We start from the raw sequence: 12091 nt of genomic DNA, 5'->3' as shown, positions 1-12091 counted from the left end.
CCAGAGAGGCACTTGTTACTTGAATGGCTTTCCCCTGAGTTCTCATTATCCAGATCTTAACTACATTGTGAGGCAGGAAGTAGGGCAAGACTGCAAATAATGATAGCAGGACTGGTGGGGAGAGTGGCACATTAAGACCAAATGCAGGAAGAGCTGTTGTTACCACAGTGAGACATGTTGCTGAAATTTGTTTAATCATAGGAACATAAGCATGCAGTAGTTTTCCTCTTTAAATGAGCACTAACTGGCCCACTTCAGAGAAAGATAAATAGTTAGTTAGAGTCCTCACTTACCCACTTTCACATTTAATTCACCCACTAGATGGTAGGATTGGACTATGGTTGCACCTTGAAAAAACTAACCTTTAAAATATACATTCAGTTAACGAATTATAATCTAATGCCGTGGGTGAAAATCAATTTTAGGCTGATTTTTTTTTAATATTGGGGCAGAGGCAGTAATGGGAGTAATGACAAAGATACTTACTGGAGTTAGATAAATGTTTAGGTGATTCAGGTGGTTTAAAATATCATTAAGGGAGATACTGTAGGCCTACACTTTATGCCTCATCTTTATGTCCCTCTTTCTTCGTGTGTTTTCTGACTCTAGTCGCTGTGTAACTGCGCTGTGTAACGATACGCGGTATCCAGGCAACGACGCACGCAGAGTAACGCGGAATGTAGCCTAGGCACAGTTCAGACAGGAGAGCAGTGAAGGAATGTCTTAAGCTTGGGCCAGAACAAATGTAATATATATAATACTTTTGGCCGACTCTAGCAGATGTCTGCACTGCATAAATGGAGTTTAGTTAAGCTACCAGTGGTTTTTTAGGTAGATAAAATGTATGGACGAGCTCCTAGAGTGACCCTCCTGACAACAAGCGGCACCTCATCGACAGTTGGCCCCGGATCCTACGATGTCACCCAGTACAATTATAAATTATCAGGTAGGACGAAAAAGTAGGCTGTATAAGTCTCCATTTAAATCGATAATTCCACCTGCTTCTTTTCCCCCTCTCTCTAGAGAGAAAATGCAGGCCAAAATGTACTTGTAAAAATGTACTAATTAAAAATCGCCTAACCATGAACCCAGCTATGAATCTAGCTAGCTGTATGTTAATTAATGCTAAAACAGTGAGCTACTTTAAAACATAATACACTTTTGAACATAGTCTATAACTCAGTATATTAGCCATACAATTGGTGTGTTCCTGTTATTATGTCCATCCCCTATATCGTTAGTAGGCAACTAGTACTTAACTACATCATTACAATTCAATAAACAAATATAAATTACAGCATCTTATCTAGCCTAATCCTATATTTTGTTTTTGAATCGTCCATTCTACATTTGTTTACTATCTCTTTAATGCAGATGGTTACGCTCCATTCCTGTCCTTGACCAACAGACAGTCAGTATTCAGTTCCACCGAGACGTTACCAGGACCTGGACAGTATGATTCCTCGCCTGTTAAGGTACTGTAGGTTAGAGACAACCACGTGCAAGTAAGTCAAGATCTGAGTGTACCCAAGAGTCGTGGACTAGGTGAGATGGCTCTGGGTTGGACAAGAGGGTCATGGAAGCAGAGACACATCTGTTGGGAGTCATTCTCAAGAGGGATGTGCAGTATATGACGAGGAATAAAACGATTCTTTTCATTTAGATGGAAAGGCTTTCAAGAAGGATGATAGCAGGTGTAGATGTTGTAGGTTATTTAATTTTTCACCCATATAACATAAAGTACCAGCTGAGGAGATGCTGGTAATGATTGTGGGGAAATTGTTTACAGAACAGCCAATTTAGCTGTCAAGTAGCAATTGAAAAGAAGTTAATTCATCATTTTAGAAAGGCAGGAGCAAAGAGAAACTGATGCTATATTGTTAAAACAATCTGTTAAGAAGAGTTGAGCTGAGGTGTTAAGCAAATATTTGGTTATTGCAAACTCATTCTCTCTGTGCCTGTCTTTCTGTTGAACCTTCATCTCTTCAGCTAAATGTCCATGGTGGCCGCAGTCTTCAGAACCGCTCCAAGCGTTTTGAGGAACTGGTGTCAGAGGTTCCTGGCCCTGGGGCTTACAATGTGCTGCCTGCCTCAGGAAATGTGCTCAGGGCTGTGACGGCTGATGCAGGACAGGCTGAGAAGCTTGGCAGAAAAACGGTAGGCATATGGATGAAGATATTAGGGCATAGTAAATGAGCAGTCAAGATACTGACAATGATTTATTATGGATGTGCTCTCTTAGTCTCCTGTTTTCCATCTAATTTAGCTTTTTATACAGTGTATCTTCAGAGTGTGACAAAAATGGTTGTCAAAAAGGGTCAAAAAGTCATTTAACACATATAGCTCTTTGTGCTGATGGGAGTTCACCCTTTTCCTTCTGGTCCAGGGTTTGCTCCTCCAGTTCTGTCAGCACTACACCCACACACACACGTCCACACAGCATTTTCACACATACAGTACAAAAAATAAACCAAAACGAAAAACCTTGCAAAACTCTTCTCAGCACCATGCACTGTGATGTGCTGTATCTGTAATATAAAATAAAAGATATGAATAGCAGCTCCTCCTCCAAATGTGGTAACTGCCAGTACTTAAGCACTGATCTTTGGGAATTACAGGCTGCTATTTTTAAACTTTTGATGGAAACATTTTCTCCAGACTTTGGTCTAAACACTTACATCTCTTCTGTTGTAGTTATAGAAACACCATCCGGTGTATTTGCTGTAACTGTAAGTGTATTTAAAAACATAGCATATCTACCAATGTATACTTTGAATATGGTAGGCAAAAGTAAGAAAAGACACAATATGACGTTGATTGTCCTAAATGAGTCACAGCAGTCATTTATAATATATGGCAGGGGCTCAGTAATCATGGTAATGATGGAAATAATGAGGAGTGGAAATATGAAGACACCAGACAGAGGAGGAGTCTTGTAAGAGTCTGTATCTTGGCTTTGACCATCAAAGTGACAATATCCTCATCTTAAAAAGAGAAATATAAAATATCAGCAAGGATCAGTAGATAATGTTTATCTCCTTTGTATGTTGTTTTTCGTGATGCTCCTGTAAATCTGTTATGAACCTCCAAGTTCAGTTATCATAGGTGACAGTCTTCTCATTTGGCCGGATATGGCTATTTTAATGCCCTAATAAGCAGTAACAGTGGCAGAGTCAGACCTCATTCTGTCCAGGGACGACCTGGTTCCCACACAGTGGCAGTGATGAAAGCCTAGAGGCAGCAGTGTGCCCATTTTACTTCTGTTCCTTGTAAACCTGAAACTTTGCTCATCCTTTCCTGTTTGTTTTCCAGAAGCAGGGAGGTTTTGGCAAGCCCCCTTGGCAGGTTTATCATTACTATTCATCAAATTCACCACATAGAAGAGCCTTGTGGCACTCTGAGTCCAAATTTTGTACAGCGAGCCCTCCCTCTGTTTGCTGTGAGAGATAGTGTCTCGAGCAGTTTGAGAGTTTAAGATAAAGAACGTGAAAAAACATTAACTGTTCCGTTCTTAAGCTCACTTGATCCCTTTGCATGATATGAACTTTGGAGAGAAGCTGTTTAATTTTGGATAATGCAGCCTGTCCAGAAGGCTTCAGCTTCATTAGCATATTAAGTTCAGCCTTGCAGTGAACTCAGTGATGGTATTAAGTTGCTCCTTATACTCTCCTGTTATGTCAAATTTATGTCCAGCGTGTATAAACTCAGATAAGCTTTAACTTAACACTGAGCTCAGGGCTTTTATCTGATTGAGACAGATTCTGATGTTTAGCTTCTTACAGAAAATTGAGCAATTGAAAGTTTTACCTCCAGACCTGAATAAACATTAAAGAGTCCCCACAGAGATTATTCTTACACTCTCTCCCTTTATGCTAGCTGTAATTATCTGAATAGCTCATATGCACACACACAGACATGCACCTTACTGCCAGCTATAGGAAGTTAGTAGAATAGCTTTCATCTGTTTTGGCTGAGATGGCTTCATTGCTATTCCCTCAGCAGATATTGTTCCTACCCCTACACCTGTACTGTCTCTCCCTCTTTCTTCATCATTTTCCCTTTTTCCTCTTCTGTGTCTTATCCACTGTCTCCCCTCGCCCCTTCCCTCTCTCTCTCTGTCCCTCCCCCAGTCTCACACTAAATTGGCCCAAGGCAGTCATCAGCTACTTTGTAAGCCAGAGCATCCTCTGTCGCAAAGCCTGACTTCTCTCCTCGCTCTCCCTGTCTTTCTCCTGCTTTTTTCTCTGAGCAGTGGCTGCAGGCTAAGAGTCTTCGGCTGGTTCATCAGCCAGATATCCCATCCATTCCGTCCCCGGGCCAGGCTTATGGCTACGAGGAGGACACCCTGGGTGTGCTCCGCAAGCAACTGCCCCCCCCTAGAGACTCAACCCTGGGGCCAGCCTACTACAATCCATCACTGGTAAGGATGAATACACATGTGCACACACACATTCATGTACACTCCTGTTGAAGTTTGAATGAACATCCATCAGAGAGTGTGAAGTGCTCATTTGTGCACACATGTGTGCTTTCATTAGTCTGTGCGAGTGTGTGTCTGAGTGTGCTTACTCTGCCCGCGAGGCAAGGTCCATTAGTGTTAGGCAGATCTAATGCACCGCTGAACCCCCACCTCACCTCATTCAGTTGGCCCAAAACCCATTTCCATAGCTAATGAATGCAGCTCCACTTAAAAAAAGCCACAGCGCACCAGTGCTCATCCATTTTACATGCCAACAAAGAGAGCCATTAGTAATTATTCTTCAAGCTATATTACAATATTCACTTAAAATAATGCACACGCCTGCTGGTCTGGCTCTCAATTAAGTGATTTTTCATCTGTTAATGACCAGAGGAAGTCAACAGCGTCCTTGAGTGTTGGCTGAGGTTGTGTCAACACACCGGCGCAGGCACAGAGGCGTGCTGTGATTTAGGGCTATCAGCAGTGCATCCATCCACGGCTCTTTCTTCCCATTTCGACTTCTGTTGCCCTCCCTTTGAAAGTTCAGCCTCCGTTTCTGTCTGTCTCCATCCCTCTGTCTCTCGGTCTGACACGCTTATTTCTTTAAACTCAGTCTGAATTCAAAAGCGTGGAGAGGCGGAATTAAGTGGTTGTCTGAGGACATAACTTCAAAGTGGCGGGGGGCCAACCTTTGAATGATAAGACATGAGACAGAAATCAAAAGAACATAACTTTGTTTTTCTGTCTTATGCTACTGAGAAACACAAAAACCTCTTTATCGGTTTTATCCACTGACCCTAAACTTATGGTTCAAGTCTGCATCATCGCCTCAACTGAAACTCACAACTTAGTAAACAGAATTAGGGACAGGCCAGTAGTCACTGGCTGTTAAAGACTTACACACAGATATCTTGGTACAGGCACATATGATGGCTGTGAAAAATGAGTGTGCATAATAAAAACATTTAAGTTAGAAACAGTAACGCCATGAGATATTTGTTTGTTCAGACTGTGTAGTATTAGATTTGGCAGAATACTGTAATACAGCTGGCCAGATGGTGATGAGGAACGGAGACACAAGAAACCGGAAACCGAAACTGAAAAGCTAACATTACAGCACTTTTTTTTCGGCCAATCAGTAAACTGCATGCTGGCCCTAGGAATCAAGTATTGGTCACTCTGCACACAGTCAGTATTTGGTGTGAAGATGTCAGATGGAAATAGAGATGTAGAAAAACTGTCCTCTCAACAGAACCTGAATCAGATTCAGGCCCATGCTGGGTTGTGTATATGTTTGTGGAAAGCAACACCAGCAATTTCAGCCTGCAGGATCCTGCCCACACACAACCCTACCAAGAAAAACTTTTATTTCTGGTTTCGAGTTTTTCATTCTCATTTAAATAATAAATAGCCTGCCATTTAATTTTATCAAAGCTGAATTAATATGTTTATACCCACTGGCTGTGTTTTTGTTTTTCGTTTTATAAACTCTCCTTGACACAAATAGGCAATTTGCGCCTTTAAACTCAATGCCAGCTGCGATACCATCACAGTGCTTGCATGTGTCTGTGTGCAGTGTAGAACAGTTATGTCTTTCTTTTCAACTTTTAAGGATCTGAACATCCTTGTTTCCTATCTCCCCTGCTCAATACTGGATTGGGAGATCACAAGGGACAGAACCTCAGATCTTGTCCTCCAGTCACTGTTGAAGTTGACATAAGTAGACAGACACCACATAGAGTTAGAAACTTTTTGAGACTCCCTGCCAGCCCTCCTATAACCTGCCTCTCAGTAGAGACAGTTGGGTTAAGGAAGAGGTTAGAAAAGGGACTGAGGCATTTTAGGTGCTTTGATTTTTGATTTAGTAAAGGTTATTTTTCCACGACTGTCTTATAAAAAGGTATTTTATAAAAGAGAGAGACAAGAGAGACAAGACAACAGACTTCTGTCAGCGTTAAGTAGATGCCCCACATGAAAAACAGCTTACTTGTCCTACTTATGTTTTAATGAGGACTATAAAAATAATGGGATAATATCTAATTTTGGGTGTATTTAGGTGTCTCATAAATTGATAGCAGACAGTCTTAAACAAATCCCAAACCTCCCACAGTTTAACACTCCAGTGCAAGGTATCACAATGATATTAATTCTAATAGTAGTCATTGCTTGTGTGACACATAAGCATTTTTCATTTTTACCTCTCCCTGCTGTTTTTAGCCACCCTAGCTGCATTGCTCTACAGTTGGCTATGTTGGTCAGTCCACTCATGATCCCCTGGGGCTGAAGCCAAAAGTCCTTAGTGATTCCCTGACTTTACTCTAGCGCCATCATGAAGTTGACCATTTTGTTTTTTTAATTGAAATATCTAAACAACTATTAGATATTAGTATTGCCATGAAATTTGTTACGAAAGAATTGTAATCCCTAAAGTCTAACAACTTTGGTGATTGACTTTGCCTTAAGCACCACTAGTTTTCACTTTTCCAGTGAAATATCTCAAGATCTACTACATCGATTAGCCTTGACTTTGGGACTCCCCCAACTTCTCTTCTAGTGCCACATTTTTAGTTTTGAGAAAAATATCTTGATAGCTATTGGATGAATTATAATTAATTTTGGTTAAGACATTCATGCCCCCCTAGGGATGAATTGTAATAACTTTTGTTGTAGGTAAAAATACCTGTAAAACTGGAGCTGTACTTTGTGTTTACCACTGGTTAGTTAAACAGTAGCATGCTAGCACACAAAGCTAAGATGATAAATATAGTAAACCTTATGCCTGAGAAACATTGTCACTGTGGTCATGGTAGCATTTAGCTCAAAGCACCACTATGTCTTAAATACAGCCTCACAGTCACTAACATGGTTGTAGATTTATAGACTTACCTGATTTAAGAAGGACTAGTGCAGGAATTCAGAACCTGTTTGTTGTTTTTATTTTTTGCAGCAGTACAATATATTTTTGAGAAAATCTTACAAATAGTATCTCTACAATGTGTCTGGCGACAGCTGGCCAGCTCATTTCCAGATGTAGCCTCTCTCAGTTGTTAAGAAGCAGCCGGAGGCAGAGGAAGCAGGCTGTAAAACTCAAAGAGATAAGAAAGGATGGAAGGTCTCCCCTAGATCTCTGACATACTCTGGCATTTGGCTGTGCTTCACATTTCATTCAGCTCCAACTTCATTGGCCCCGACTAGAAGAGAAACCAGATAAGTGTGAATGAGTCAGTTCTATTTCCTACTTCTTTGTTCATCCATTTATCATCTTGTTATCTCATTTTCTCCCTTTCCTCTCGACTTCTTTCTTTCTTTCTTTCTGGCCAATCATTTCTTTCATCCACACCTCACATCCACTCTTTTGGTGTCTTTCTGCTTTCTCTTCATCTCTTTCGCTTTCTTCAGTCAGAGATGAGTTCTGCACAGAAGTATAAAGGGGTCCACTTTGGCAACATGACAGGGAAGAGAGGCGAAGTGAGGATGGAAGTGGGACCAGGTCCTGGAGAATATTTCCCTGAGACGTAAGTATCACAGTTTAATGAGTTTTCAGTACCAGTGGCATATGAACAACAACACAGACTGTCATTGCATAGTGGTATTAAAGCAGTTGTTTGTCATTTTGTAAAATGTGCTTATTTGATTTTTTGCTGAAAGTCAGGTGAGAAGATCAATACCACCTTCATATTAGTACGGTAAATATTGGGCCACAGCCAACAGTCAGTTAGCTTAGCTTAGCTGGAAACAGAGAAACAGACAGCCTAGCCAGCCGGCTGGCTGTGGTGACTTCCTTTGGTCAGACCCAGACTTGCTGTTTCTCCCCTTTTCCAGTGTTTTTGTTAAGATAAGGTAACCATCTGCTGAATGTAACCTTATATGTATCCTACAGACATGAAAGTAGTACCAATTTTCTTATCTAACTCTCAGCAAGAAAGCAAATATGTAAAATTATTACTTTAAACTGTTACTATCAACTTTGAGTTTCATTTGATTTAAGCAGTTTGGGAGAAACCCCTTTAAAGGTGTAGCACAGTGTTATTTTATCTTAGTTTGAATATCTTTATCTTGTATTTAGGTGCGTTCAGTTTAGGTAATGATAAATCTATTTGGGAATGATGTTTAACTAAAATCTTAAGCTTCACACAAAATAATGTTTGGCACAAACAAAGTATGTGGCATCATTTGTGATTCTGAGATATGTATATTTAATTAAATAGGATTAATGATCATCAGTGCATGTATTAGGAATCACAACCTTTTAAACATGAATAAAGAGCCAAAAGGTTGCTTAGATTAGATGCTTTGGGACATGTAATCTCAGAGGTTCAGCACTCTCGAGCCCTTACAGAGATGTGTGCTGAACTGAGAAACTGTTGCACCAAAGTGAAATATTGCTTTGCTCCCACAGCCAGGGCATTATGTTTGACATTTCTCACATAGCATTTCTATTGATGGCCAAGGAGGATGAGGCTTAGTCAGCACTTCTAAACTGGTGGGCATACACACCCAGTTCAGCTATTCATAAAGGAATCGACTGAGCAGTTGAAGGGAAAGTGCACATGGGGGTAATCATACCATATCATGTATACATAGGTGTAGGCAACGCATGCCCACGCAAACATGTCAGTGATACATATGTGATTACTGGAATTATTTAGAATTGATTGAATAGGCTGCCTGTACACCCCACGCAGTTGCTGACAGAGCTGTTATTTCAGTCTTTTCTTCTTTTCTCCCCTTCACTCCTCCATCTCTTGTCCATTCTGTCTTTCTCTTTTTCTCTGTTCCCATCAGGTTTTAGTTCCGCCTATTTACTTTTCCATTATAAATCTTTCTTCCCCTCTCAGACAGTATATTGTATCCCCCCATTCCTCCTTCTCTCTTCTTTTCTTCTTTGTGTGTTTTTAAACACATTGCTCTGTGTCTTTTCCAGTTTTTTTTTACTCTTTTATTTGATTGTCTGTGTCTTCTATTCTCAAAGACATTGTCATTGTCTCTGTCTCTCAGAGTCCCAGAAACACTCTATGAAAATATAAACCTTCGGAAGGAACAGAAAGACAGAGCTGAGCTTATCATCCCTCGCTACCATGAACTGGTTCCCAAGCAAGAGGAAAAAAAGGCGAGTATGTGTTAGTGGCTGTTTGTATTCATGTGGTTATACATGCAAGGTTTGGACAAATGATAACTATAAGAGATAAAAGCTTTACAGGAGTGGGATCAGTGTCAATCTCTGTCCCCGTGGGGAGCATAGTGCTTTAAACTGAGGTCATGTAACTTACTGAACTGTCACTGATGTGACCACAAGTGGCAATTAAACCTGCATTCATTGATTTTTTTGGGCACTTTGGGACAACACTGCACATGTTCTAAGCACATCATTGGCACATTATCAGCTCATAAAGTTGACTTGGTGAATGTGTTAGTAAACATCCAGCAGACACAGAGCAACATTAACATTCATTTGGAGCCCTGTTTCTGTCTACCTGATGAACAATAGTCATTTTCTTTTAGCTCTGTTTTGGGTCTCAGCCAGCTCTTGAGTAGAGTCAGTGAATCTTTGCTTCCAGCTGTAAAACCAGAACAATGAGCTGAAAGACACTGAGATGCTCTGTACAGCTGAGGGTAGTGGCAAACTTGGTGATGATTTTTCACTACGAGTGCCTCCTTCATCTTACATATAGTCATTTGATCAATTGTTAAAAAAAATTATAGCTGAAGTAGTTAGTCACAGTAAACTACTGGTCATACCAAGTAAGGCTGTTGCAGTAAAACACCTGAGAATGTTGAATCTAGCAAAGGAGCATTTTGTGGACAAATATCTGAGAGACAGGAAACTTTCCCATTATTTGTTTGTAGATGATGTATATACAGGAATGTGTTCATATATTTTATTCTTTATTTTGTTAATAATTGTTGGGGTTTTGAATTGTAAGAGCAGGAGATGTAGCTCAGTGAGAGTATGCACAGCTCTATTTCCCCCCTGACCATGTTGACCACAACAAATAAATTCTCAACCAGTGGGAGACACTGAATCATGGAAATGATAGAGCAAGCTAGAGGAAGGCTATGCAGACTGCTTTATAAAAAAAAGGTTCAGAGCACTTAATTGTGTTTTTGTATTGTATGTATCACTTAATTTAAAGTACACAAAAAGCCATCATGACCACATTATGAATAAATAATAGCGCTACTTATGGTTACTGAAGCCTCTAACCTACAGGTTTTAACACACTCCGCCTGTTTTAGCATATTATATGATACTGTTGCAACTGCACTAATTATATTTTGATGCCTTGACGTGTTTCAGTGGTATCATGAAGAAATATGACCAACTATATTCTCATGCATTGAAACAGCTTGTTCCCATTCCTCACTGCACTTTGATCTAGATTGATTCTCAACACAATAGGATTTGAAAACTCCAGTAGAATCATAATAGAGCACTTTGATTTACAGTGAGAAAAAAATGACAAGGTAAGTGGTTTGGATTTATTCTGGATTTATTCAAGTACAGTTGATTAAAGATGAAATGATTCAACCCCCCTGATTCATCAGTTTGTCTGTTTTCCCATAGAGGGCAGTAGAACATAAGCTTTAGAGACAGACTGGCTAACACACACACACACACACACACACACACACTCTCTCTCTCTCTCTCTGATACATTGGAGCCAGTTGAGTGGAGGGGAGTTACTCACCTGCATATGAACTTGAGTGTGCTGGCAGAATAATGCTTTGTGATGCCTTATTTTTCTGGTTGGTGGGGCAGAGTGGGTGAGGCAGAGTCTGAAAAATGTGGGACTGGATTTGTGGAGAGAGAGGTGAACCTATCCCCGCTGCCAAGGACTCGCACCTACGCCTTTCTCTTCATACATGTTGCTCTGCTGTCTCTCCTCCATTTTAGATTTTAGTTCATATACTTGTGTAAAGTTCATTATACATGACATTTTATTGCATCTGTATGACTTCTATTTATAGAATATATGTCTATTAAAATTACTTTCTAACGTGCTATAATTTATCCTGTGACTTTGGATAAACAACTTTGACTTCGGTGAATGCTTGTATGTGTACACCGTACTGTATTTGGACCCCCTACCTTGATGGCTGCACCTCCATCCATCATCATTAGTACCTGACACTTCAACTCGAATGTACTCCCACACACACATACACTGACCAGATGGGTCATTACCCACAGTGGGGACACTCAGGACAAACACCTTTACTTCCTAGAGATCACTAGACAGTCTGCCTCTAATGGCTTGGGGCTGCTGATGTCCCATAGAGTTTAAGAGTCTGTGTGTAGGATTTTCCCATTAAACAGGCATTTTGACATGGCAAGGGCAACGACTGAGCAAACCACTTTAACAAACCATTATCGAGTGTATCCCTGCAATCAAAAGCAAAACGGATGGAGTTGTACCAATGCAATGCCTGATATGACCCTGTAGACATGAAGTTCACTATCAGTTCATCTTCAATGTTGTAAATTTCATGTCAGCATCATGGATGATGTCTTTATGTTTGCAGCACTTGTTATTTTTAGAAGCAGCACTGCTCCCACAGGCGGAAAAAAGAAAAGAAGAAAAAAGGTTATAACTTGGCACAGCTGTTTAACACTGGATCTAAGATTATCTA

General features: G+C 40.3%; 1 protein-coding gene across 1 annotated transcript in view; it reads left to right on the top strand.

The window, feature by feature from the left end:
• Positions 1 to 570: 570 nt before the first annotated feature.
• The window catches only part of stpg2 (sperm-tail PG-rich repeat containing 2), a 54234-nt gene continuing 42713 nt past the window's right edge, over positions 571 to 12091 (top strand). Inside the window, exons 1-6 of the mRNA XM_018668837.2 lie at positions 571 to 946; positions 1375 to 1475; positions 1990 to 2157; positions 4253 to 4420; positions 7859 to 7974; positions 9458 to 9569. Coding sequence (XP_018524353.1) covers positions 841 to 946; positions 1375 to 1475; positions 1990 to 2157; positions 4253 to 4420; positions 7859 to 7974; positions 9458 to 9569 — 771 coding nt within the window. The 5' untranslated portion in view covers positions 571 to 840. The remainder of the gene's footprint in view (positions 947 to 1374; positions 1476 to 1989; positions 2158 to 4252; positions 4421 to 7858; positions 7975 to 9457; positions 9570 to 12091) is intronic.

This window comes from Lates calcarifer, linkage group LG13 (genome assembly GCF_001640805.2).
Source record: "Lates calcarifer isolate ASB-BC8 linkage group LG13, TLL_Latcal_v3, whole genome shotgun sequence".
Taxonomy (NCBI): domain Eukaryota; kingdom Metazoa; phylum Chordata; class Actinopteri; family Centropomidae; genus Lates; species Lates calcarifer.
Note: the sequence above shows the minus strand (reverse complement) of the source record. Positions and strands in the feature narration are given on the sequence as shown.